Source organism: Astatotilapia calliptera, chromosome 12, assembly GCF_900246225.1.
Source record: "Astatotilapia calliptera chromosome 12, fAstCal1.2, whole genome shotgun sequence".
Lineage (NCBI taxonomy): Eukaryota > Metazoa > Chordata > Actinopteri > Cichliformes > Cichlidae > Astatotilapia > Astatotilapia calliptera.
Window position 1 is genome coordinate 19,749,637 of NC_039313.1, and position 26,068 is coordinate 19,775,704.

Genomic DNA, 26,068 nt, shown 5'->3' on the forward strand with positions numbered 1-26,068 from the left:
ATAAAACAATGTTGTATATAGCCTAACTTTTTGTGTAGACAAACATGATTCTTCTACCTCACATACAAGCCACAGGAGGAGATTTTTTGTTACCCACAGCAAGAATCAGTCCAGTTAATCAAAAGAAGCGGTTTACATTTAACACAAGAAACCAGTAAAACTGGAATAAAAAAAATCTATTTGGCATGACTTCTGATCACAGGTAGGAATAGTTAACACGAATATGTTTTGTGTGAGTGCTATAGCACTCATGTTTCATGTAAATGTGACGCCATATAAATATTTACCTTGATATTCGTGTTGTGAGGATCTGTTTCGTTGTTTGCAACGAAACTACATTTCATCAATTAATGTCTTAATTTACTTGACCAGCAGATCCATTTTTAATTCCTCGTGTGAAATATGCCAAAGGGTTTCACAACATATTTGTTGGCAATCAGAAGTATCCAGTGTACTTTAAACGGACCGATAACAATCTAAGGTTAACTCATATCAGCAGAAACACTGCACAATCCCAAGTCATAAACTGTAAAAGCAAACTTTGAAGGGAAGGTACAATCCTGAAATGACGCTCTTGGTTTTTTAGTTCCGCCCATTTGGCTGATGACGTATGGACGCGGAAGTGCCGCCAAAAAAACCGCCGCCGTAGCTGTTTTCAACACTTGTAGAGACATGTTTGTCAGAAAGCTCAGTGACTTAATTTACAGTCACCGTGGCTCTTATTTGTCATTGAGAAACTCGGATCTGATCCAGCCCGGAAAGCCGCACATATGTGGGGATGCACAGCTCAGTTCTTCAGAAAACAGCCCAGTTCGTTATAACCTGAAGTGTACCTGCACTAAGTAAGTCATTAGGATGGAGAATGGGGTGGCATCCACCAAAGAAGAGGGCTTCCTCTCCAGAATGGCTCTCAATGACAACAAAGCTGGTATGGAAGGTCTTGACAGAGACAAGATAAATAAGATCATCATGGAAACCTCCAAGGTAAGTGCTCACAAATCAAAGACACGCGCATGACACACCTGAGGTCACATACCCGATAGTCATCTACACAACTGTCTCCGAGAGGATGCAAATAACCGAATGATTAGTTTTTAGAACACAAGCATGGATAATTTGTTGACGTGCCGCTCTGTATGTCTTTATGTTTTGCTAGGATGGATGGAAAATAAGGGCAGCAATATATTGAAACACGCACAAAAAATACATAGAAGTACTACATATAAGGCAATTCTAACAAGCATGAAATGTTTGACACCTTTATTCTCCAACAAAGCCTGAACTCTCTTAGCTAAGCTTTCTTGTCATTTCTTTAAGCAGTCTTCAGGAATAGTTCTCCAGGCTTCCTGGAAGACATTTAAAGCTCTTCTATGGATGTTGGCTCCTTTTAGATGATGCCACACTGTTCCATGCTCTCCATGACCGATAGTGTTGCATTGTGTGCTTTTTGTACCCAAGTTTTTACTGCACCGGCAGTGTGTTTGGACACAAGCCTTAATTCAGATGGTGTGAAAAATGAAGTTGTTGCTAATCACACGCTTTCCAGATGTTATTGTACGGTGAATTCAAATCCGATGATACTTTTCTGTGTTCATAATTTAATCAGTTTTAACAAGAAACCACGACAAAGCCTCCACCGTGCTCCACAGATGGCTGCACACATCCACTATTTAACCTTTCTCTTGACCACCTGCATACATACTGATGACAATTTGAACAAAAAATTTAAAATGTGGATTCAGCACTCCACAAGACCTGTTGCTGCTGCTTTTCAGTCCACTTCTTGTGTAATTTGACACACATGAGCCTTTTCTTCTAGTTTGCCTTCCTTAAGAATGGCTTCTCGACAGGCACCCTTCAACTGACATTATTTCTGATGATGCATTTTTTTTGTAGAATTCTTATATCACCATATAAGTGTCATAATTCATTCCTTACAGTAATATGAATAGCTTTTGTGTAATGGTGTTCTAAAATGTTATTTTGAAATATGTAGATGAGGCATTACATTGTTAAGTATGTTTCAGTTTGCAGTATTATAAAAGCTTACACGTGTATGTGGACAGTTTCTCACTGCTATAGTCATTGTAGACTTTGTGGGAGCAAAATCTAAAAATTGACTCTTTTTTTTTTTTTCCCCCGGTTTACTTGGATGTATCTAGCTTTAACCAATAAAAGGCACAAATGACACTGTGGACAATATGAACCTCCATCCACTTTTGTAGATTGTATCCTGTTCCCCTTTGCGTCCACTATCCTCTGTGTAATGACATCCAGTCCTAAAAATAAATGAGCTACAGTAGCTTTTTATTAAAGCTGTAAAACAGAGTTGTTATAACTCCCCATTGTCCTTGTCCTTCCTGGGCAGGGATCTAAGTTTTACGAGAATGAGCTGAAGAGAGATCAGCAGGTGAACCAGCGCATTACGAAAATGATGCTACAGAAGGCACGGATCACAGAGCAGCAGTTAAAAAAAGCACAAGCTCAGGTAAGATGTAAGGGATTCACATGGCCAAAGCTCACTTCTTTTTCCAGAGGTGACCCGAAAATCACACAGACACAACTCAGGTGAGCTTCAAGCAACTGGCTTCTTTTCATTTTATTCTCTCTGTGTAGGTGGAAAAGGTTTCCACAGCGCTGGAGAAGAGTCGTGATCTAAGCCGTGTGATTGTACATGTGGACATGGATGCTTTCTACGCTGCTGTTGAAATGAGAGACTGTCCTGAACTGAAGGACAAGCCCATGGCCGTAGGATCCATGAGCATGCTGGTGGGTTAAAAACATTGCTATTGTGGCTAATGGACACGCCACAGATACTGACTATGAATTATGTCTGAACTCTGAAACAAGATATTAAAGGTTTATTTCAAATATAAACCACACTGCACTGAAATATAGTATACACATGCTCTCACTACTTTACAAACTACACGGAGATTAAGTATTGAAATCATGGCCATTTAAGATCCAGAACAGCCACTCTCTCTGTTTCATTCATATCGCCTCTTTTCCTTTCACAGTCGACCTCTAACTATCACGCCAGGAAATATGGGGTTCGAGCTGCCATGCCTGGCTTCATTGCAAAGAAACTCTGCCCCAGTTTAGTCATTGTTCCACTTAACTTTGATAAGTACAGAGCTGTGAGCAATGAGGTAAGCGCAATACCTAAAAACACACATGCAAACAAATTCTTTCAGTGGCTTGTTGCTCAACAGGTGCCCATCTGTCTGTGCTTCTGTTAGATCCGGGAGATCTTTGCAGACTATGACCCGAACTTTCAGCCAATGAGCCTGGATGAAGCTTATCTAGATTTCACAGACCACCTGGAGCAGAGGCAGCACTGGCCAGAGTCCACACGTACACATCACTTCCGTGTCAGAGACATGACCACAGGTAGGGATTTGTTTTTCTTTAATATATACACACAAACACATTGATATTAAGTTTTATATATATCAGGAATCCATTTAATTGTTGTGTGATTTATTTATTTTTTCTTGTAAAGATGAGAAAAAAGCTGAGCCTTCCCAGGAAGCTGTGACAGAGGTGAGAGAGCTCTCCCCAGTACTGTTTGAGGACAGCCCAGGCTCCTCTCCCAGCCCAGTGGGCCCTGAAGGTGTGCATGCTCCTGCAGGTGATTTCGAGGTGTTTGGGACATCTGTTGAAGAGGCTGTGCGAGAGATGCGCTTCCGCATTGAGCAGAAGACGATGCTGACTGCCAGTGCAGGTGAGCAAGAAACCAGTCTGCTTTTAATTTAAAACACGCTCATTTTAACTGCATAACAGGGATATACAGTAATAAATCTCAGATCCTGAGCTCTAAGCAGTCACTGAACATCGCTGATCCCTGTGCCATTGTTGAAGCTGCTGTCATTACGAATATCTATTTATTTATTGCTCTATTTATGATAGTTTACAACATATTTTGATACTACATTTTTATTACTTTTGTTTGACTGTACACCAAGTTCATCAGTTCATTCTAATCTAATGCAACCCTGACAAGTCTAGTATGCATATTTTGGGAATTATTGTGCATGCTTTACCAGCTGTTTGGGGGAAAAAATAGCCAATGATATTTTCCAATCTTCCAGGAATTGCGCCAAACATGATGCTGGCTAAGGTGTGCAGTGACAAAAACAAACCCAATGGACAATACAGACTCCCATCCACCAGAGAGGCAGTGATGGACTTCATCCAGAACCTTCCAGTTCGCAAAGTACAGTACCCATTGCTCAAATTAAAGCACTAGCAGAGCTGTGTGCTTGTAGTATATTGCTTGACAATGTAAGATTTTTAGTATTTTTCTTTTTCTTTAACTGCAAAAGTGCAAATAACGTTTGAGTTTGGACTCGCTTGTTTGGGCTCTTACATGTGTAATCCTGCTCTGTGAAAAAGCATTGGATGTGTTAAATAACCATCTGAAATAAGGTTTGTTAGCTTGATGCTAGAAGAGTGGCTTTTTAAAAAAAAACAAAATTGATTTGTGATCTCAAACAAGAAACACAATTGCTACAATTTTTTCCTTTTTATCTTGTGTTTGGACTTTCTCCGGTGATTTAGTTATTGCTTTCTCCAGTTTATTTGTAGCATGTTTAAAGCTACTTTCAGTTGCTCCCTTATTCACAACGGGTCTCCGCAGCGGGTATCTCTGAATATTTAGTTTTTACTCCAGAAATCCACGTGTCTCACGTTCAAAGGATCTGTGTCTCCTCCCAGAATCGAACCAGGGATCTTTTGCTTGTTAGCTGAATGTGTTTGTTTTTTTCCTCCTAATTGTCTTCATTGATTTTTTTAAATAAATGTTAATTGTGAAGTTCTGAGTAGAATGCAGTATAAAGGTTTACAGACATGTTGTGGAGTCACTGTGAAACATGGCTGAAAGGCTAAAAACATGTTTATGTGCTTTTCTAGGTTTGTGGCATAGGAAAGGTGAGTGAGAAGATGCTGAACGCTTTGGGTATAAGTACCTGCTCCCATCTTGGCCAGCAGATGGCGTTGCTGTCATTGCTGTTCTCGGAGACAGCCTGGCATCATTTCCTGGAGGTTTCTCTGGGACTGGGCTCCACATATATACCCAGGTACTGTCTGCTTGCTTCATAACACTCAAGTACAACTGATCTCCAGAAGAAGGAGATAAAACTGACTGTCTCTACTGTCACACAGGCATGAAGAAAGAAAAAGCATGAGCACAGAGAGGTTTAACAATTTTAATTAATATTTGATAGTTTAAAAAAATGGTTTCCTTCTTTCAGCTCTCTTCTAATTTCTCTGTCATACTATCAATATTTACAGGACCTTTAAAGAACTGAGTAAAGTTGAGGAGCAGTTGTCTTTGTGCAGGGAGCTCTGTGAAGATCTAGCAGAAGACATGAAGAAAGAAGGTCTGAAGGTATTGATCAGTGTTATTGTAACCTTTAAACCCATATCCGCTGTATAAGAAGATTTTCTTTAACATCTTTTCAGCTACCTTGCTTTCATACATCAACTTTTTTCAGACAAGAGGCAAGTTAAAGGAAAAGCTAAACCCCTGACCCCTTCATTACAGCTGTGTCATCCCCCTGTCATCTTCTTTCTAGATCGCAGTGCCTCCTTCCATAGGGCACGAGTGATCACTGAATGATTTGATGGCTTAAAAGTTGTGTAAAGTTGAACACCTACACATTGTGGACCGACATGTTAGACGCCGCTCTCTATCACCATCATCGAAATAGCAAAAGAGGGAAAGAAAAAACAATTTCTTTTGAAAGTATGATGCTCTGTCGCTCCAATACATTTCCAGAAACAGGAAGAAGCTATTTTGGCAGCACATGGAGGCTCGACACCTTCCTAACACACAATTCTTATACTTGGCCTTCTTAGATTTACTGTGTCTCCAAACAGAATCTCGTACAGTTACTCTAACATGTTCATTCCCTTTTGAATCGATACAGTAAGGACTGGATGGCTTAGCACAACTATTACCCCCCCTACCTGGGTCCTGATGTGGCTTTGATAGCTGCAGGAAATGGAGGACCATTAAAGAGACCGAAGGGGGCTACTATCAGCTTTGAACATATCGCCATAAAAACTCACAAAATGGATTCTGACAAGTCAATCACTGATATGATTATACAGATTTCCATCTCTTTCCTGGTACTATTATTTACGTCTAATTAGAGTGCAGGCTGAAATGGCCGTGACTGTTTGCCTAATATGAATTTAAAGGCGTATATATATATATATATTTTTGTCTTCCTGGAAGGGTAAAACGGTAACACTGAAGCTCAAGAATGTGAACTTCGAGGTGAAAACCAGGGCAATGACGCTGCCGTGTGCTGTTGCCACAGTGGATGAGATCTTCGCTGTTGCTAAGGACCTCCTGAAAACGGAAATAGAAAATGAGAGTCCTCAGCCACTCAGACTGAGGCTCATGGGTAATTAGATATAACAATAAAACTGACATATCAATTAATATAACTAGCTTGAAATGAACCTAAATGATGTGTGACAAGCTTCATGTGGAAATAATAACACAGCTGGCATTCGTTTAGAGGTTTTCTCCGGATGATTTGTTTTTGTGCTTGTAGGTGTTCGAATTTCTGCCTTCGCTAGTTTGGATGATAAAAAGCCCTTGCAGAAGAGCATCGTCGGCTTTCTGCAGAGCGGCAAGGCAGACTGCTCTAGTTCTTCCCAAGGGATGCTTCAAAAACTGGGGAATGAGCATCTCTCCGATGCTTACTCCTTCCACACCTCGCCACTTATGTGCCCCCTAGTGGAACAGAAACACCAGAGACAAGAAGACCTTCCCTGGCGGAGTAAGCAGAGGCAGACAGAAGGAAGCCAGGCGACTGTGGGACTCCAGCAGTCTTTCTTTCAAAGGGCTCATGTTAGAAGACTGCAACTCGAGGCAGCTAATGCAGCCACAAAAAATGAGGGGAGCGGGGAAAACGCTCCAGTGATTGCTAACACAAGGACTCCGGCCACAGCAAGCGAAAACAACCATTTACCGCCCGATCTCTCAGAAAATCCCAGTCCTGTACAGGCGCATGCATCCACATCAGCCTGTGAAGAATCAGAAACCCTCACATGTCCCGTGTGCTTCAGAAAGGTGGAAACAACCGACCTGAATGTCTTCAACACGCATATAGACCAATGTCTCAGCAACGCCTCTCAAAAAACAAACAATGGCACAGAGTCAGACACAGAGTCAGAGTCGGGTCTAAAGAAGGACCGCGAAGAACGTGCAGCAGTGAACAAACTGAGGAGGCGGCACGAGGCTCAAGAGAAGAAGTCAAAAGTCAACCCTCAGAAAGGCCAGAGCAGCGTAAAAAAAGATTCTGTTCAAAAGGTTTCGTTGATTAAAGACGACAACAAAACTGCGACCTTGCAAGAGCCTCAGCCATCTAATAGCAAAGGGCCAGTCTTCGTCTGCCCAGTGTGTCAACTGACCCAGGAGACTCATGACCTCGCTGTCTTCAACCACCACGTTGACCTCTGCCTGAACCAGGAGGTCTTACATGAGCTGGGGAGACAGACATCATCCTCCATAAATCCATCTCCAGTTAAAAATAGCAAGAGCACAGGTAAGTGCGTGTATTAAACAAAGGGAACCTTGTTGTGTGTGTATTCTGAAAAAAATGTTTTTCATTACGATGCATGCAGTCACTACATGCTTCGGCTACATGAAGGTACTAACAGCAACCCTCTCTTCTGACAGAAACTATTCTGTCCTGATGACAGGAGCGATGCTGTTAGCCGAGTCTATAAGCTGTATGACAGCGGAGTTAACAGAAGGAATGTGTATTTGGGAAGGGGTCGGTGGCCTATGACCTTGTTATTTACAGACAGTGACACTATGTGAGACGTTTGTATCGATTCAGACCAGGAAAAGACATCTCATTTCACCCCATGGGGCTCCCTTTGCCCCGGGCTTGGAAATTGCTAAATCACTTTCTCACCTATTCATTTCCTACAATGAACTGCACCCCGGTTTCCTCTTAAACAAGCCTGCCTCAGAAATTGCACTCTTTATATCCCTGGTGCTGCGATTGTGCACCTCCTCAATGGAAGTCATTTTTATGTCAGAGAAAAGACAGCGGGGGATACATTATTTTTTCTGTCCATGCCAATAAGTGTCCCTTTCTGTTTGTAGACGGAGGACATCTTCTGCTAAAGCAAGCAAGCAAAGGCAAAAGCAAAAGGTGAGACGGATTGTTTACAAATCGCTTCACTGAATGCTGACACGCGATCTCTTCTTGTTCCATTTAGTGTGACTGAAGTAGCATTGAAATTTTATGTATAAATAAAAGTATTCATTGTTGTGTGTTCTTTTTATGATTTAGACGGGACACGCCTTCGTCTCCTCCGTCTAAAAAGGTTAAAAGCCTCGGTCCTTGCAACACCATCGACAAGTTCTTCAGGTGACAGTCATTCAGGGGCAAACTTCAGCCTAGTGCGGATGAACTGAGGAAGTAAAAACGCAGCTCTTCTATTCCCTCGGCTTCCCTGCGCGGTTTTTATTCATCCTGCGGTCACTGCGCACAAAGCTTGTTAAGTTTGCACATAGAAGATGCTCCTAAAACACCTGGCTTGTCTGCTCTAAGCGATATTCAAAATGAAAGATGAAGACAAGTCCAATAATTCCTTTTAATGCATTTTTATTTAATGGTCAGGCTAGATATATATTTTTTATTTATCTTCATTAAGTTATTTTATTATGACATTGTCACATTTGTGTTTTTGTGTAGTGTATACCTTTAATAATGACGAAAAGAGATTTTTTTTATCATTTAAATTGTTGCAATAAATTATTCTGCTGAAATCTCACTTTTAGGGACATTTTTTTTGTTTACACTCAACACTAATCACTTCTCCAACAGCCTGAACTGTAACCAAACAATGAGTGCTTCAAAGTAGTGAGGAAAAAAACGGGTTCTTGCTGTCAGCCATGAAACTGTACCACTTCAAGTTGTGTAAATGTGTAAATGTGACTCGCCGCTTCCTTACACATACAGTACGTTTGTTTCCTTAGACAAACATGTACTACTACTGAACTCCAACTCCTTTGTTAATCTTTTAACCAGCGTTACATAATAGAAATTTAAGTTAGACTATTGGTATAAATTCCTCATGTTACTCGAGCCATAATATAGCCACAGCTGTGCCACTGACTAGTCAAAGTGAAATGTGTCATGTTTAATAAACCTGTTACTATCACCGGGGATCTCTAGGGTGTGAGCTAGTAAAGTAAATACAGATCAGCCCTGCGGCACTAAAGTAAGGAGTACACTACCATACACTTCCTCGCTCTTGGCTCTATGAAGATCAGAACTTTGAAATTGGATAACACTGGCTTTCTTTACGGGTGTGCGATCTTTTTCCTCTGGAACTGAGGTAGACTGTTTTCAGGATATAACCTATACTGTTTAATACACAAAGTGTGGCTTTGTTGTAAGAGCCTCCAAATGGAAAAAAAAGCTATGGCTCTGAAGAGGATGATTGAGAAACATTCTCCTAAAAAGGAGAATCTGGACCCTCGAAAGTGGATAAGACCAGAGACTGTGAGGGGATTCAGTGACTTTGCTCTGAACAAGCATTCAAACAAAGAGACGGACAACAGTTTTGATGACGTAGAGATGTGTGAGTATCCAAGAGAAAAAAAAAACGTAAAAAGAATAAACAAGCTTTTTGTGCTTTATATGACAGAAAAGACATAGAAAGTGTAGTAAATGTAGCAGATTCAAGAACCGAGCACTTGAGTTTCTAATGTTTGTCACTGAAGTGAGGTGTGACAGTTTCCTTCCAAGGAAAAACACTGTATTTGCTATGTGGGTGTGTAGGTAGTAATGTTGAAAATCTCACCATCTTAGTTCACTTTACTCTATGTTGTGATATAATCCTGCTGTCTAATATGTATTAACACAATTAATTATGTATGAAAAAAGCCATGTATTAAGGCTTGTCTACTGTGTTATGTAGTGCTTGAGGCTGAGAAGGAGTTTATCGAAGCAGCTAAGAGGAACGATGTGGAGACCATGACGGATCTTGGAAAAGGGTTAAATGCCAACGTAAAGAATGTGGTGCGTCTGAAAAGATAAAGTATCTGCATTAGCCAAACAGACCCAATCACTGAATAAACTTTCATTAAACTGATAACATGTTGATTATTTTGTCTTCCTCAGCAAAATAGGACTGCCCTTCACTTTGCAGTAGCTTGCACAAACAAAGAAGCTGTTAAGCTGCTGTTACAGCGAAGGGTCAAAGTGGACCAAAAGGACAAGGTGGGAGGATTTTAAGATGTTAGATGCGAGGATTTGAGCCAAGGACAATATGTTATGTAATGTCTCCAAGTCGGCTACTACCATTTTGTGTTCTGTGTCTGACAGTACGGCGTAGCACCCATTCATTTGGCTGCCTGGTTTGGCAGTTTGGACATCCTGAAATTATTAGTGCAGGCTGGAGCAGAACAGAAGGCTGAGAACGAGGTGAAGTAGAAGGAAGAATTCTCCTCTATTGCTTCTCACTAACCAACAGAGATGAAATACCCTTAAACTGAGAAATGAATCCCATTGGGGGGTTTTTTGTTTTCCTTTTAGATTTTGCACAAACACCCTCTCAAAACAACACACTGCGATTCAGATATTTTATTATCTATACTATTTAAACTTTTAATTTTCAGTAACACTTAATAATATAGCCTGCAACATCTCCTGTAATACCCCTTAAAGTACTATATACTTTTTCTGAGTTTACTGTGCAACTATACTGTAAATATTTGAAAGCAGTTGGTCAATTCAGAGCATTTTAAAAAGACAGGACAAAATGTATCCTCTAAGCAATTTTAAATAGTAACGTCTAAAGTTACATTCCAGTTCTGTATTGGCTAAAATGTTTATTTTGCATTTGTTTCAGGAAAATCAGTACAGGTATTACAATAAAAACAACAAAAGAATTTTGAAAGCAGTTGACTCAGTAGTTAGCGCCCCCCCATCTAGTTTTGTAATATGTTTATAATAACCTTGGTAATGTCAAACAATATTATTGAGTAGCCTAACATCCTAATATTGCCCCGACTGCTTGAAGAGTTTGTGTGTGAATCTGTGGTCGGCTGCCCTTCCTCAGAAACCCTGATGCTTCTCCCAGAAAACTGAATTTGAATTGCAAAAACTGAGTTTGAGTTATGAGAACTGGATTTTAGTTCTGAGAAACGAAAAGTAATAAAAGTAATATGGTGTGAAGTTTTGATTAATTTTAATTTTGTAAAGTTTCGAAATTCAGTTTCACAAATACATTTAAGCTTAATCTGTGTAATTCACATCCATATGTAATTATATGAGTTGAAAAATTCACATCAAATTATAAATAACTAAAATGTAATGTTTAGTGGCACATATTTCTGACAATGCTATAACCATAAAGCATTTCGACGTTCGAATTTAAGTATAATTTGTTTAATTTTAAATATACCCTCTTGTTCTCTCGCACCTGTTTGTAAGTTTTCAAGTGCGCTAAATTTCAAGGAAATTAAACCACAAGCTACACGTTGTAGTTTGTCCATTTTTGCTTTCGTTATACTGTATCTTTTACACTGTGGCTTTCCATTTTCAAATACGGTTCAAGATGAATTTGGTTTGCATTGTAAATTCTCAAACAGCGCCCTGCCTGATTTAACAGAAAAAGTTATTTCTTTGTTTCAGGAAGGACTCAATATTTTGCACTGTGCTGCCATCAACAACCATACTGAAATCGTAGACTACATTGTAAATGACCTGCAGATGAAAGAACTTGACAAGGATGACCTGGTATGCAACTTTCACAAAACAATTGTGTGGCAAATTTCATTTTGCATGCACTACATGTGATTACCTGAGCCTCTTTTCTTGTGTTTCAGTCAGGACACCGAGCATTTGCACTGGCAGCAGAGCACGGGTGTGTTAAGATGTTACAGGTGCTCATGGAGCCATACAACATGGCCACCATGAAGCCCAACAAGGTGTGCACGAGGACTTATTTGTGCGATTTTTCTGCATCTATTTCCGAGTAGACTATATGGCTGTTTATGCTCACGTGTGCCTTGAGTGCACATTTCAGTGTCACACCTGCAAGAAAGCTCAAAGTCAAACACTCTTTGATGCAAGCTGTTTCCCTCCCTCCCTTCTGCCAGAGAGGGGACACGCCCCTGCACTTAGCTGCCAGGAACGGCCACTTGGATGTCGTCCAACTGCTGCTGCAGAGCTTTGATACTCGGGATGAAGTCAATATGGTAGACAATCAGTGCAAACATCCTCTCTATCACGGTTTGGTTTGTGACAGTGTGAGCTCAGCGGCTAATCCACTGCTGGATGCTGGCTCCACTTGGGATCAATTGAGATGAATCAAACATCTACCAGTTAGTATAATGACACATTTAGCTTTCTGGATCGAACTTTGGCAGGTAACAGGTAAACTGAACATGATAAATGTGTTCCTTTGTATTAGTACTGATGTGGCTTAATGATGCATTAAAGTAAGAGATAATTACAAAACCTTACCCCCCAAAAGATCTGCAGTAACTAATTTATTTGCTGGCATTTAATTGAATGATCCAAGCCAACGTTCCCTTAGTGTAAAGAAATTCTACTTTGTTATAACTAATAATAATAATAATGATGATAATAACTTAAAATGTTAATTATGTTAGAAGAATTTTCCATTTGCATCATTGCTGACGGATGTTTTGTGCTGCAGGATGGTGAGACTGCTCTGTACCAGGCTGCAGACCACGGTCAGGAAGAATGTGCTCAGGTCCTGCTGGAGGCCGGTTGTGACCCTAACATACTCACAGTGGTACGTTCAGGCAGTATACCCGGCCAAGTTTTACTGAACCAGTGCAAGCTAAGAGAAAAATACACACATCAAATACTTACAGTAATCAATGTTCATAACATGCAAGTTCAGAAAATCATGTGTTTTCTTTGGTAACTTTTGTTTGTGTACCGGTGTATTTTCTTGGCGTTTTTTGGTACTGTGTAGATTCAAATGACTAAATACCTTTTCTACTGTTCTGCTTTTAACCGTACTACTAATATAACATGCATTATGGTGTTTATCCTGAAAAATATGTTATAAACAAAATCAGTTTTTAAAGATTCTTCTAGACAGTACAACTGCACTCACTTTGTACTCTTTGTAGGCCAAATGCAGCGCTCTCCATACAGTTGCAGAAAAAGGAGACGCGGCTCTTGTTCAAGTTCTCTTACAGTACAATGCCCAGGCGGACTTTCAAAATCAGGTAAGTAAACAACCAGATAGGAGGCAGTGGCAGAGTAATCCATCTTTTATGAAGCATAATATTATTGCTCTCAGGATCTAGAGACACCTCTCCACCTGGCAGTGAAGAACAGTCACATCCCTGTTATCTACTACCTATTGGAGGCTGGCTGCAATATCAATGCCACAGATAAGGTACAAGCTCCTGCCTAAGACAGTAAAATAAAGCATCCATGAACATAATGTAGACAAACTAATTCCTGCGTATCGTTATGTCGTGTCATGCTTTGGACTGTTAGAGGTCCCAGACAGCTATGCACATTGCTGCTGAGACTGCCAAAGCTGAGGTTGTGGAAATGCTTCTTAAAGCTGGGCCTGATATAACAGTCAAGGACCGGGTAAGATGCATTTGTCATATTAATAAAATTAAACTGTATACTAATGCTATCCAAACAGCAAAAAAATGATAATTAATGTAAGCCTTTGTCGCAGCATGATACATTGAAAATACAAGAAAAATCAAACTAAATGCAATCTCTTGCGGTTCTAATTGAATTTGTTTTTCACTGTACATGCTGGATTCGGAGTAGCAGGGTAAGACTGCTCTGGGTGTTGCAGCCAGAGCAGATGAGGTAAACATTGTGGACATGATCATCAAAGCAGAACGATACTATGACCAGAAAAAGGTGAGGGGATAATCAAATGATACTTGTAACTTTCACGAGCATAATCCATTCGCGATGCTTTGAAATCAATAATTACTTTCACCATGAATGATTCAGTGTCACATCCTCGATTAGCTGAATCCCCTCTAATTCTATTAAAGCATTCACTGTAAAAGTGATTCGGAGCCCAGAAACATTCGACATACGATTTATCATCAGTTTAATTAAGAATATGCCTTATTCTCCTCCATTATTGATTTTCAAAATGTTTCACTCTGACATTTATATTGCTAATCATACGTGTTAGTGTCTTGCCAAAATTTTCTTCCTGTGCCCCTCTGTTGTCTGGAGAGTGTGGCCTTTATCAGCCTGCTGACATGATTTAATTGCCCTTTCAGGCTAACCCTGAGCTTAATGAGATTGTTCGCACCGAGCATGCACTGACGTTCAAATTTGACCGCCGCAGTGAGAACAAGGAGCTGTATTCGATGGCTTGGCGCCTGGCGTACAAGCTGCTGAAACCAGGAGACTGGAAAAGACTGGCAACACACTGGGACTTTACTCAGGACCAAGTGTCTGCCATCGAGGAGCAGTGGACAGGTGCCATAACTCACACACTGACAGGGCAGGTTTCTGCTGTGCATTTGGCAACCCTCTGAAAATCTAACTTAACCTTCTTGAGTCAAACACATTAATTAAATACCCTGAAATCTTAGGTAAAAAAATGAATATCCCAGTATGACATTGAAATTTTTACAGCTTATTTTCCAAGTTGTAATTTGGTATCTTTAGGGTATTTTTTTGCAGGTTGACCTTTTTTTCTGAACTTAAAGGGTTGTGCGTTTACCTGCAGGTCAGCACAGCTATCAAGAGCATGGGAACAGAATGCTGCTGATCTGGCTTCATGGGGAGGAGCTGGCTCTGAAGGCCCCTGCTAAAGACCTCTACCAGGGCCTCATCTGCACTGGGAACACGAAAGCTGCAGGTACACTCTGTTAACAAGTATGCGATAAACAGAAATTTATGTCTTCTGCACCGCCTGTTCCAAAGTTTTACTTCATCAAATGTTCGTCTTTCAGATAAGATTCGACTGGAGGCAGAGCAAGTCAGCAGTAAAAGATGTACCATTTCATGAAGAGGAACACTGCAGTATTTACAATGTTCGCATCACTGTCAACGAAGCATCTCTACAGGACTACTGCAGTGAAATAATTTATTTAAAAAATAACGTTGTGCGTCACACAATTAGCATATAGCTTTGGTTTCGTCAAGTAAACAACATGTGCTGTTGGATGGTCGCCTTGCAGTACACTTCAGTACACAGTTATCTGTGCACAATTTAAAGCAAAGTAATAAATGTTCATTTTGGAATTCTCTGAACTTTTGTTCCATCTGTAATAATTACTATCTATCTCTATCTATCTCTATCTATCTCTATATATATATATATATATATATATATATATATATATATATATATATATATATATACATATATATACACATCTCCTTCATATCAAGACAGAAAATTCCATCAATTTGGATTTTTGCATAGCTGGTCTTAAGGAAGATCTTTGACATATGTGCGTGTCATCAGTCAACTACTTTGATGGAGTGTGTGTGACAGGTGCTGCTGTGCGTTCTGGAGGAGGCTCTGCCTGCAGTGGACATGTGGCCCTTTTGGGAGGAGCTTGGAAATTTAGCAGCTGTGGCTTGCCCAATGGTGAGCTAAAAGAAAGCAAAAAACAAACAAACAAAAAAAAAAGTTTAAATTGCTTTTCTAATTTACATAAACAAAGTTGCATTTGAACAACGTGAAAAATAAAGGGTACCTTTATAAAGTTAAGTGATTTTGCTTATAGAAAAACAAAAATCAAACAGCACAAAAATATTAAAGTCTGTTGTTTTAATTCCTATGATGTAGGCATCTTCTCATGCACCCCTGGACTGCTTCCAGCATACCTGATTTTATTTTTTTAAGATCAGTCCGATTATCACCATTTGCACTGGGAACTGAGATTTCCCCACTGACCAAAAAAAAAAACACCCAAAACATCAACTTTTGTTTCAAGGTGACAGAATTTTTATTGGTGATAAGAGTTTGGGTAAAACCCAAAGACCAAACTGCAGTTTCCAGTATAAAACTTTGGTGCTCTGGTGAGTCCTCGAGAGTCAGATTATCAATGCAGACATCAACTATAAGGTCCTGGAGAAACCAGCTGATGTGAAAAATAATACAAATTTAAGTGTAGGGTTTAAGTGCAAAGTCACTTGAAAACCCTAGAGGGAGCAGTCTAAAAGCAAGAGCTGTGCTAGATGTGGTCCGAGATACGCAACAACATGACCTTGAAGCTAAAACTGTGCAAAGATTCATAAGTATATGACTGCAAGACTCATAAAGGAACAGTATCGATGCATCACATCACATACCTGCGTAACAGGATGATGCCGTTCGACTACCACAGAGCTCATGGGTGGAGCCACTCCCATCACCTGCAGGCTGCTACGTCCCACCTTACTGATCTCATGGCGCGCAGTGACACGAGCCGTTACAGTCTTTGAGGATTTTTGTTGACTTGCTGTGACGACACGAGTACCTACCTAAAACAAGCAATATTTTTAGTGTTATATACAAATGTGATTTTTGATGAAGAGCTTTAGATGGCACAGTACAGACAACAAAGCAGGACATAGATTCAGCTGCTGTTGGTAGTTTGTCTCTATATGTCTGACACTAACCTTTTTGTGGGAACTTGCAATTCCCCCAAGAGGGAGTGAGCTGTGCACCACTGTAGTGGGAGGGAGTGCTTCTTCTTGGGACATGGGGGCACCAGAGCCCATCTACAAATAAAGGTAACAAGTGAACACAGGATCAGGATTTGGGATTTAGAGGAAGTTAGTCATAGTGCATCTAATTTAAACAAAAAGTATAACAAAGGAAATTCAAGACTGCTCTACAAATTTTTCTTTTTTAGGGCAATCACATGATTTATATGTGAAGCCAGAATTGTCTGCGACATAAAGTAATAAATAATCAAAAGAACAAAATGATCCACGTGAAAGGACATGCTTAACATTCAATAAATAAATTTCAAGAACCACGAGTGATTTGGAAAGACACTGTACTATGGTGTGTTTTCATTATAAATTAACAGTGACTTGCCACATCATCTGCTTCACTGTGCGACGGGCCTGGGTGGTCAAAATGGACTGGACTGAACTGTGTGGAAGAGGTGGCATATGGCTGGAGCTGAGCCATGGCAGAGGAGCCACGCTCATCCTCACGAGGCAGAGGAACTACGACACAAAAAGAAACCTTCATTGAGTCATTAGGACTCAGTAATAACTCATTTTTATTGTAGTTACACAAAAATCCCCCTTTAAACTGGAAATCCTGAGTTTGTATTTGAATTGGAATATTTCAATGATCTCTTGCTTGTCAGATGACACATAAAGTACCCATTTTAAACCACAGGTGTAGCAGGAGCTGGGGATTCATAACTTCTGCAAAAGTCCTATAAAGTATAAAATATATAAATATGTGCAGTTTAAAAAAAAATCCAAAGGGAAAAAAAAAAGTGCTCATTTTTAAAGCAACAGGAAAGGGTAATCAATTAACCGCCCTGGCTGACAGCATCGTATTAACATACATTTCAGTTTGGAAGACTCATTAAACCTGAAAGCAGATGGATGAGCAGATGCCCATGCTAGGCTTCATTTCTACATGCTAAAGATAGTAAGATCCAAGTCCAGCAGCCATGGTATCAACAAAAAACAAAAACAGATTCAGACAACAAATCTGACGACAGGTGGTGTAAATATAATGATGAGATATTTTTCCCAACTCATGCCAGTGGGACATCTTGGTGATAATCATATGATGCTAGTATTTTAAACACCGCTGGTCCGAGTTTAAGGTTTTCTACTGAAGTGTCAGGTAATAGTCCAAAGCTCTTAATCCAATCTTCCCAGCATTTACATACAACTAACTAACATTCATTCATTCATTCATTACATGATTCTTAACATGGTTCAAAAGGGTTTTAAATTTTATCAACCAATTTTTCATTGCCACATTAAGCTTGCCAACCTGTGCAAAGTACCTTTTGCGCAGTGCTGAGCATATTCACAGATTTAACTTCATTAAATGAGGCTTTCAAGTAAAGTGCAAAGACCCCATTCCCTCCTCTCAATCATAAATCTTAACAAACGTCAATAGCACATGGCTGCACTCTATTGGAAAAATGCTGTTTCCATCTTGTCTTTTTGTTTCAATCTCCAAAACTGCGCTAAATCAATACACCGCAGAGGCAAGGCCCACGATGCAACCACGGTACATTGTATAGAGCATCAGTCTATATATCATCCTAGCAGTACATGCTTTAGTGTGCTACATTTCTACGAAGATAAATGTTTTTCTCCACAGGCCACAAATTTACTACAAACCATGCTGATCATGAGCTGGAGGTTGTTCTGCTCGTCCTTCTGTAGAGTGAAACATGCTGAGCGCCTCCATGTTGAGAGCACATACACCCCTCATGAAGGCTTTCTTCATGGATTCTTCATATCGCTCTCGCTCTAATCGTAGTCTCTGAATCTCCGCCTGTGCCCGCTCTATAGCCTCACAGTGCTGTGCACACAGGTAGCAAAGGATAGAAAGAATTGTCGAATTATCTTTCTATATAATTATTTTTTAAAAAGAAGAAAAACACAAGATGTGCATTAAAAAAAAAAACAAAAAAAACCTGATTTATTATGTTACAGCCTAATAAAAACACGAAAACATGAAGCCCTATGTAGGATGTATTTTTGGTTTCACCATCGGCACGGGCTCTACAGTGATTTGGAGAGCACACAGAAGTAATTCACAGTAATTAAGGTGGTAGAGTGGGTTCAGTGTTGGGGAGTAACGGAATACATGCACCAGCGTTATGTATTTAAAATACAAAACATGAGTAACTGTAATCCATTACAGTTACTGTTTAAAAAGGTGATATTGAAATAAATGGATTACACGGCGGTCTTTTCTTGTTTCATATGTTAGGCTATGCTCTCTATTTTTGGTAATTCCACGCTGGTGGAAACCCAAAGAAAACACGCATTAAGAGGCTCCAATGCCTGTGTCTCAATCTCGTGGCCCATGTCACCTCTACTTGTGGCCCGCATAACGAGGTGAAGAAATATTTTTTAAAATTATTCACAAAAATGATTTAATATGAAGGCAATAGGCAGAGTGTTACAGTCATCGCCCTAAAGAATGTAGCCTCATGGGCAGTGTAGTCCGTGCTGCAGGGAGAATGGACCGCCATACCCGTTATGTGTCTGTGAGCGCGAGGGAGGGAGAAAAAGAGTTGAAAAGTACGAGTTGCAACCGACCCGAAACGGGAGCTGGAAGCATGCAAATATAATAATAACCACTGCAGCCAAAAAGAGTGCCTGACGGACCCAGTTGTGAGCTATTAAGACTCGACTGTACACTGTGTTCGTGTTTTCCTCCGAAACAATAAGTTCCGCTGGAGCAGCCTTTCAACGCCTTTCTCTGTCTCTCGCTAGAAACGTTGACTCAGACAACAAAGTAAAGCTAGTTTTCGGCTACGAGCCCGACACGGAACCCGACATATTAGCCAGAGGTCCCTTTACTACGGTTCGGAGCCACAGACCTGTTTTAGATACACATAAAATAGTTTTCTATACGAGATCGCTGCAAAAAGTGCAGCCTTACCTACTGTCCACCCTACTGTTACTCATTTTATAATAAGATTTAAAAATCTAGTTGGTACTGGTATTTCAGTAACAGTAATAAATCACACAGTAATAGTACAGTCATGTAGTTGTAAAAAGCATGATAATATTATTAAGTTATCCAAAGTATTCAGAATACGTTACTGTCATTGAGTAACGTAACGGAATACATTACAAAATACGCTTTTGGGGCATGTATTCTGTAATCTGTAGTGGAATACATTTTAAAAGTAACCTTCCCAACACTGAGTGGGTTATATAATGATCTGAAAGTTGATGGTTCAATCCCCTACTCAGCAGAACCTGATGCATCCGTGTAAGTGTTTGAATGTCAGGACGAAAGTGTTTAGGCATAGAAAAAACTGCTTGTATGAATGTGTCTGTAAGAGTGAATGTGGCTTGTAGTAAGATAGCACTCAGTGCTCAAACAGAGCTGAAAACCAGTCCATTTACCATGATATACTAACAAAAGTGGGATGCTCATTTACTTAAATGCAGAGAGTTTCAGTTTAAAGTGAGCATTACAGCCTCATCTTAGACACACTGTCCCACATGTACTGACCTCTGCTAGCTTAGCCTCATACTCTACAGACATCTGGGAGCAGACCTCTTCAGCCCTTGAACGGCAAGCTCTCTCCACCTTGACTTTCCAGTGTTTCTGGATCAGAGACTGCCAGGCAAACCACACCTTCTTCTTCAGCTGCAAATTGTAGTGCTGCTGTGCCACCTGAGAAGAACGAGCCTGGCGGGGAACCGCAGGGCTGTGATTTGTAATATTTACAAGGCAATAATTACGTCTATAAGTCACTCCTGTGCAGCTGCATTCGTTCTCGTCATGAATTTTATGTCGTGGTTTATACAAAAATATGAATTGGTCATTTTTAAGGAATGGCATTACCCGATGAGTTAAGTAAATCACCAACACTTGTATGAAAGTTCACATTGAAAAAACAGCAACAGTGTGGGGGGGGGGGGGGGGGGGGAGCACAAAATTTAGTAAACCAGTAGTTTGGACGTAGCAAAAATCTCTGTTACTCTGACAATTTAAAGGTAGGGATGGGTTTTACTATTTGATGAGCATTTCTAATGTCACAAGCAACTTCTAAAATATCATGTCAAAAGGTTTTGAAATCTTCTTAAACACCATACCTCTTCTTTGGCCTCGATGTGCTGGAGTCTCCAGTGGGTGAAGGCCCTCATCTTCTCAAGCTTTTCTTTCTGTCTGTCCAGTACTTGGCTCAGGTTCCCGATAACCTGAAAGAGTCCACAAAACAAGCCCATTGGTTTAAAAAAAAAGGAAGGAAGTAGAGTGCTTCTTGAATTTTTAATTTTTTTTTAAATTTTTGTTTGTTTTTACACAGGCATGCAAGGCATAATGTGCAAATTAATTAATAAAGACGTATATAGGGGCCTAACAAAACACTGATATGAGGACCTTAAATGTAAAAGTCTTTTTTTTGCCTTTCATTGCACTAAATATAATATTTTTGCACTCTAGTCTCCTAGAGACACGAGACATTAGTTGATGTCAGCTTGGAGTCCATGATTTTGTAATGGGTGTTTTTACAGTTTTTTCGTGTTTTGTTGACAAAAAACAAAAAACAAAAAAAAAACAAACAAAAAACAACAACAGGTGATTAAATAAATGACAAATTATTCTGCAAATTACCTGATAACAAACAGCTAAATGATTTACTAGATAAAGCAAATAAACAGACGTGTAGTCACCTCATCTTTCCTTTGGTTGGAGGTTTCATAGGTTTGTAATAGCTGTTTAAGGCTATCTAGCTCTGACTTCAGGCCAGCTGTCTGGGCTGCATGCCTCTCCCTCTCCTTCATCATCTCCAGCTTGTGTTGCTCAACGAAGGCCAACTTCCACTTCCGTAGCTCCGTCAGCACATTTGACTAATTAGGGAATAGAGGGTTGGGCTGTCACAATGTGTTCATTACTCTACTTTAGCAAACATGAGCATCTGTACAAATATCTGTAGTTGCTTTTAAATTACATGAACAGGTGTGCCAGACAGATGCAACTGCACAACACAGAAATCTTGAAGAATTCATCTCTAAGTTTTCTTTTGCTGGACTCAGTTCTTGACATCTGAAGTCCAGCAAACTTAAGCCAGATTTATGCTACTGCACAGAGTGTAAGAGTTTTCCACCAGAGATGTATTATTTTACAGTTCTGATGTGTAGTTCCAGGTTTAGAAGAACTTTCAAACCCCTCCCTCAACACACGAGTGTACTATTTAACCCACATCTCCTTCTCCTTCTGGCTGGTACTGCTTTTTTCTTAGATTAAGCTTTGCACAGCTTAGCAGGTGATTGGCTGTCATCTGCTCTCCATGAATGAGCTGTACAAAATCAGAGGAAAAGGGCAGGATGGACACCCACATGGAGACACCCATTTCCTTTAGAATAATGTCTCCAGGAAACACAGTTAAAAGGTCAACGGTTCCATGAAGAGCAGCGAGGTGTCATCCTTTTCAAAAAGTCATCCTGAGGCTCAGACACATTCCCTCTATATAATCTCTAATCTGACCACAGGCATAGTATAACTTTCTAATGACAATGGCAGAGAAAGAAGAGTGTGAAAAATATCATTATGATCAAAAATGCCAGAAACTATCTATGCATCAATGCTGTTTGCTGCTATGTAAAAGCCCACAGGAGAAACCGAGCGGCTGTGAAGGACAGTTGTACACTGTGTGGAAGCAGACTAACCTTCAGGTTGTTGCTCCACGTGTCCAGAATGTTCTCCATCTTGTTTATGTTCTCCTCTGAAATAAACATCTCTGTCACAACAAACTCAAAGGGTTCTGGGGTATCTGGCCTGGACCTCTCAGATGCCACCTGTAACCTCTCTGAGGGATTATCTGAGAGCAGTGACGCCCTGCTAGACAAATGACCTGCCATCTTCTCAGCTGGAGTGGGAAAAAAAAAAAAGCACAACCGCAGACAGACAGGCAGACTATGGCTGAGAATATGAAACAGTATTATGACAGTTACACATAATAAGTATTTTGTTTCTCTGAAATTTTACAATTATTTTACCACGAGAGGCTCTTGAGTGTGTCGAGTGTGGCCCAACAATCAAGGGGGAGGCCTGTGACGATCTCAGGCTCCTGCTAGAGTGCCGCCCATCCTTAGCTTCAATGGCAGAATCTGAAAGAAGATACAGGAGTTACAGTGAGCAGGTAGAGGAATAGATAAATGTGGCTAAAGATAGATTAAAATGATTGATTTAAAAAATGTAATCCAAAAAAGTCAGAAAACAAAAAAACAGCTTAAGAGCAGAAAATGTGAAGGTGAGAGTGGTAAATAAGATGAGTGTGGCTCCTTGTCCAAGAAAGCATTTATGTCAATATCTTAATTAAATTCTGCAGGGAGGGAGAAGAGAAAGCCTGCACTCTAAAGAGCAGTACGGGCAGAGTGCCAGGAGATCATTACCAATTGGCCCGTCTGCTTTCTACATCCTCGTGCACTACTCCGTGACAGTTAAAGCACTAAACCTCAGATGAGAGTCACAACAGGGGAGGAAACTGATGGAGTGTTTAAGATGTGGGTATTGCAGGGGAAAGAGATAGGGGGTACAATGTGACAGACTGATATCTAGCCTTTTACACTGGTTTAAAAGATGAAAATATAAAGCTGATGAATACACACACACATTTTCTCCATATTTTGATGCCAAATCCTTTCTGACAGACGATCATTTGATGCAGACAGTGTCTGGAAGGGCTCATATTCAGTTTCAGTCAGCCAGTCCCGGTGAACTGTGTGTCTGTTTTGTTTTGTTGCCTCTTTTTCTAAGCTCTCTAGACTAAGATGACCTAGATGACTGTGAACCTAAACAGACATGTGTATGAAAGTGTTCTTCATACAGGAGGAAGCCACCATACCTGGTACACGTTGAAACTTTGTGCCATCTTTATTTCCACCCACTGCAGACAGATGCGAGGTGCTCTGCTGCTTCAACTGAACGCCAAGCGCGTCAAATTTAGGGGTGATAACAGCATAACGGAGGAGCTCCTCATACTCATCCTGTTAATTGATAAATAATAACAAAGAACAAGGTGGTCAAATATCAATTGAAGCATATTACAGTTTGTATTTTTCTGTGTATTGTTTCAAGTCAGTTTATTTTGGTTACAACATTTTAGTGGTAAATGGTAAATGGCCTGTATTTATATAGCGCTTTACTAGTCCCTAAGGACCCCAAAGCGCTTTACATATCCAGTCATCCACCCATTCACACACTGGTGATGGCAAGCTACATTGTAACCACAGCCACCCTGGGGCGCACTGACAGAGGCGAGGCTGCCGGACACTGGCGCCACCGGGCCCTCTGACCACCACCAGTAGGCAACGGGTGAAGTGTCTTGCCCAAGGACACAACGACCGAGACTGTCCAAGCCGGGGCTCGAACCGACAACCTTCCGATTACAAGGCGAACTCCCAACTGTTGAGCCACGATCGCCCCAGTGTGACTCTTCTATTTTGACACCTAGTGATGCTAAGACCATGTTATGTAAAGCTTTGCTCAACCTAGCAGAGTCCATTTGGACTTGCAACACAGCAAAACTACTTTCACACAAGGTTCTAGTTCAAGCAAGCTGATATCACACACGATTTTGGTTGGCAGACTAATTCAAATGGTTGGACTCAGACAACAGCAAACTGAATCACCAATCGTGTAAAATGTTGAATTTAATATCCAAACCTTTTCAGAGCAGCTTCTAGACAATCTGTCCTTTTACCATTTAATACAAAAACAAAATAGATGAGTATTTCCTTTTAATAAATAATAGTTTTCCAGTGGTGGAAACATGGTTCCATAGAATTATGAGTGTAAATAAAAGCACATTTTCACCTGAAGCTCAGAGGACACGGAGCTGCCCCGGTCCGAGTCTTTGGGGAGAACAGGACTGGTTGGTTCTTCTTCGTCTGAGGACATCTAAACACAGAGATATACAGTGTCATAGTGCTAGTTTAATAACACAGCATGAGCTATCAATAACTGGCCATACGGACGGGACCTACTTTGGTATGTTACTATATAGTATTTATTTTAATTTCAGCTATGGCCACCACCGTTATCTTTGGCAGCTATTGATAGTCGTTGGTACTCTTTTGTTTGTTTTGCAAACCGTACATGGACATAAAACATATTCGGATGCGTTTGATTTATAAAAGAAACTTTAATACTTATTTCAAGCTACAGCTGAAGCCTTCTGTTTAAGTTTCTTTAGCCCAAACGCTAGTTTCTACATTACAAACTAATGAAGGTACACACAGAGTAAACAGAAAACTTCCTCATGCACAAAGAAATCCACGAATATGCTTATCTGTACGCTTAAAAAACTTTACATTTTTCTATATTTTACTCATTTACAGGCGCATTAATTGATCGAGTTAAACAAACATCGTTAGCTAAATAAATCAGAGCTAAAGCTAAAACAGAAATGGACAAGTGGAGACAGAAATACAGCTGCTCATAAAAAAAAAAACTAAACTACTTGAAGTGAGTATATCTACCTCTGTAAGTAGCGCCGCTTTTCGGAAACTTAACTATTTTATATAACCATAAAAAGTACCACGCTTGCCCGTTTCACAAGTCGTCAGTTGAAAGGTGCTTGGGCTTGCTTTGCCGTTTCAAACAGCCTGGCTCTTAAACAACAGACTCTCTGATTGGCTACTCTTTTTAACTGGCCCTACTATGTCGCCTCTGATTGGTTAAACTATTCCTATGGCAACGATAAGCGGAACGAAGCTACTTGTCTTGTGTTTTAAATATGAAAGGTGTGCAAAACCTTTTACTGTGATTTTGGAAAATATTTTTTATTTACTTCACACTTATTTTAGCCTCCAGTGTCACAGTGCCGTAAGTATCAGGGTTTTAAACTAAAGGAATCATGGTGATAGAGGCAAATAGGACCTCTTCTTTTATAACAGGTTGAAAATTAATACTTGAAAGACCTACTTTAATTGCCCCTAGAAAGTTTCGGGTTTGCTCACTTTGCTAAAGTTACAAAAATGATTGGCTCATTTAAAGAGCAACATGGTTTCCATATTGTGTTTCAAATGCAGTCTGATGTTAGCTGAGATTATCTGATTAAGTTCATTTTCATGAGGAAGCAAACTCACCTGTCTTAGGAAGGTGTAGGTCATTGGGGAATACCACCACCCAGTGAACCTCCCTGTGGTCATTTCTCTATTGTTCATAAGCCCAAATGCAGATACAGACAAGGGTTCACAATCTGAATTGCAGCAGTGCCTTAACCACTTGAGGACTTATTAGTACTTAACAGTATTATGGCACATATGTGGGATAGGCCTTAACGGCTTGGCAATAGTAGCCTGGGACGGACTCCTGAGAGAGGAGACATATGGTACCTCTCAGCCATGGCAGAGCTGAAAGCAGCACTGTT

General features: G+C 40.2%; 3 protein-coding genes across 6 annotated transcripts; 2 read left to right on the forward strand and 1 right to left on the reverse strand.

Annotated features, from left to right (window-relative positions):
- Nucleotides 1–4: 4 nt before the first annotated feature.
- polk (polymerase (DNA directed) kappa) lies at nucleotides 5–8,673 on the forward strand. The gene is made up of 14 exons (XM_026186089.1): nucleotides 5–984; nucleotides 2,369–2,488; nucleotides 2,617–2,769; nucleotides 3,021–3,152; nucleotides 3,243–3,393; nucleotides 3,506–3,727; nucleotides 4,095–4,219; nucleotides 4,915–5,081; nucleotides 5,167–5,199; nucleotides 5,296–5,392; nucleotides 6,245–6,416; nucleotides 6,570–7,565; nucleotides 8,135–8,183; nucleotides 8,325–8,673. Exons 1-14 carry the CDS (start codon nucleotides 856–858, stop codon nucleotides 8,404–8,406), a joined length of 2,628 nt encoding a protein of 875 aa, XP_026041874.1. The 5' UTR covers nucleotides 5–855; the 3' UTR covers nucleotides 8,407–8,673.
- A 5-nt stretch (nucleotides 8,674–8,678) lies between these two features.
- Nucleotides 8,679–15,315, forward strand: ankdd1b (ankyrin repeat and death domain containing 1B). The gene is made up of 15 exons (XM_026186094.1): nucleotides 8,679–9,621; nucleotides 9,961–10,061; nucleotides 10,164–10,262; nucleotides 10,368–10,466; nucleotides 11,679–11,783; nucleotides 11,873–11,974; nucleotides 12,146–12,244; nucleotides 12,709–12,807; nucleotides 13,154–13,252; nucleotides 13,327–13,425; nucleotides 13,530–13,628; nucleotides 13,821–13,916; nucleotides 14,294–14,495; nucleotides 14,749–14,880; nucleotides 14,975–15,315. The coding sequence occupies exons 1-15, from the start codon at nucleotides 9,447–9,449 to the stop codon at nucleotides 15,028–15,030; spliced, it is 1,662 nt and encodes a 553-aa protein (XP_026041879.1). The 5' UTR covers nucleotides 8,679–9,446; the 3' UTR covers nucleotides 15,031–15,315.
- Nucleotides 15,316–15,380: 65 nt separating this feature from the next.
- poc5 (POC5 centriolar protein homolog (Chlamydomonas)) lies at nucleotides 15,381–25,321 on the reverse strand. Of its 4 annotated transcripts, none has more exons than XM_026186095.1 (13): nucleotides 25,176–25,321; nucleotides 24,511–24,594; nucleotides 23,540–23,681; nucleotides 22,692–22,802; nucleotides 22,362–22,561; nucleotides 21,366–21,542; nucleotides 20,787–20,891; nucleotides 20,200–20,379; nucleotides 18,342–18,525; nucleotides 17,059–17,192; nucleotides 16,635–16,736; nucleotides 16,326–16,496; nucleotides 15,381–15,623 (listed from the first exon to the last, which is right to left on the reverse strand). In XM_026186095.1, the coding sequence occupies exons 2-13, from the start codon at nucleotides 24,592–24,594 to the stop codon at nucleotides 15,489–15,491; spliced, it is 1,725 nt and encodes a 574-aa protein (XP_026041880.1). In that variant the 5' UTR covers nucleotides 25,176–25,321; the 3' UTR covers nucleotides 15,381–15,488. The 4 variants fall into 4 exon arrangements, with proteins under 4 accessions (XP_026041880.1, XP_026041882.1, XP_026041881.1 ...); XM_026186097.1 differs by having other exon boundaries at nucleotides 25,244–25,314; XM_026186096.1 differs by having other exon boundaries at nucleotides 25,235–25,314.
- Between the last annotated feature and the right edge of the window lie 747 nt (nucleotides 25,322–26,068).

What these genes read in the sequence shown, in the direction of transcription:
- polk (XM_026186089.1), top strand. Translation starts at nt 856, where the DNA reads ATGGAGAATGGGGTGGCATCCACCAAAGAAGAGGGCTTCCTCTCCAGA. An exon ending in TAGGATCCATGAGCATGCTG is followed by an intron (nt 2,770 to 3,020) that starts GTGGGTTAAAAA and finishes TTCCTTTCACAG; the next exon opens with TCGACCTCTAACTATCACGC. An exon ending in GATGCTGACTGCCAGTGCAG is followed by an intron (nt 3,728 to 4,094) that starts GTGAGCAAGAAA and finishes CCAATCTTCCAG; the next exon opens with GAATTGCGCCAAACATGATG.
- ankdd1b (XM_026186094.1), top strand. Translation starts at nt 9,447, where the DNA reads ATGGAAAAAAAAGCTATGGCTCTGAAGAGGATGATTGAGAAACATTCT. An exon ending in CTCGGGATGAAGTCAATATG is followed by an intron (nt 12,245 to 12,708) that starts GTAGACAATCAG and finishes TTTGTGCTGCAG; the next exon opens with GATGGTGAGACTGCTCTGTA. An exon ending in ATATAACAGTCAAGGACCGG is followed by an intron (nt 13,629 to 13,820) that starts GTAAGATGCATT and finishes GATTCGGAGTAG; the next exon opens with CAGGGTAAGACTGCTCTGGG.
- poc5 (XM_026186095.1), bottom strand. Translation starts at nt 24,594, where the DNA reads ATGTCCTCAGACGAAGAAGAACCAACCAGTCCTGTTCTCCCCAAAGAC. An exon ending in ATGAGGCTAAGCTAGCAGAG is followed by an intron (nt 18,526 to 20,199) that starts GTCAGTACATGT and finishes CTGTGTGCACAG; the next exon opens with CACTGTGAGGCTATAGAGCG. An exon ending in TTGCAAGTTCCCACAAAAAG is followed by an intron (nt 16,497 to 16,634) that starts GTTAGTGTCAGA and finishes TGCTTGTTTTAG; the next exon opens with GTAGGTACTCGTGTCGTCAC.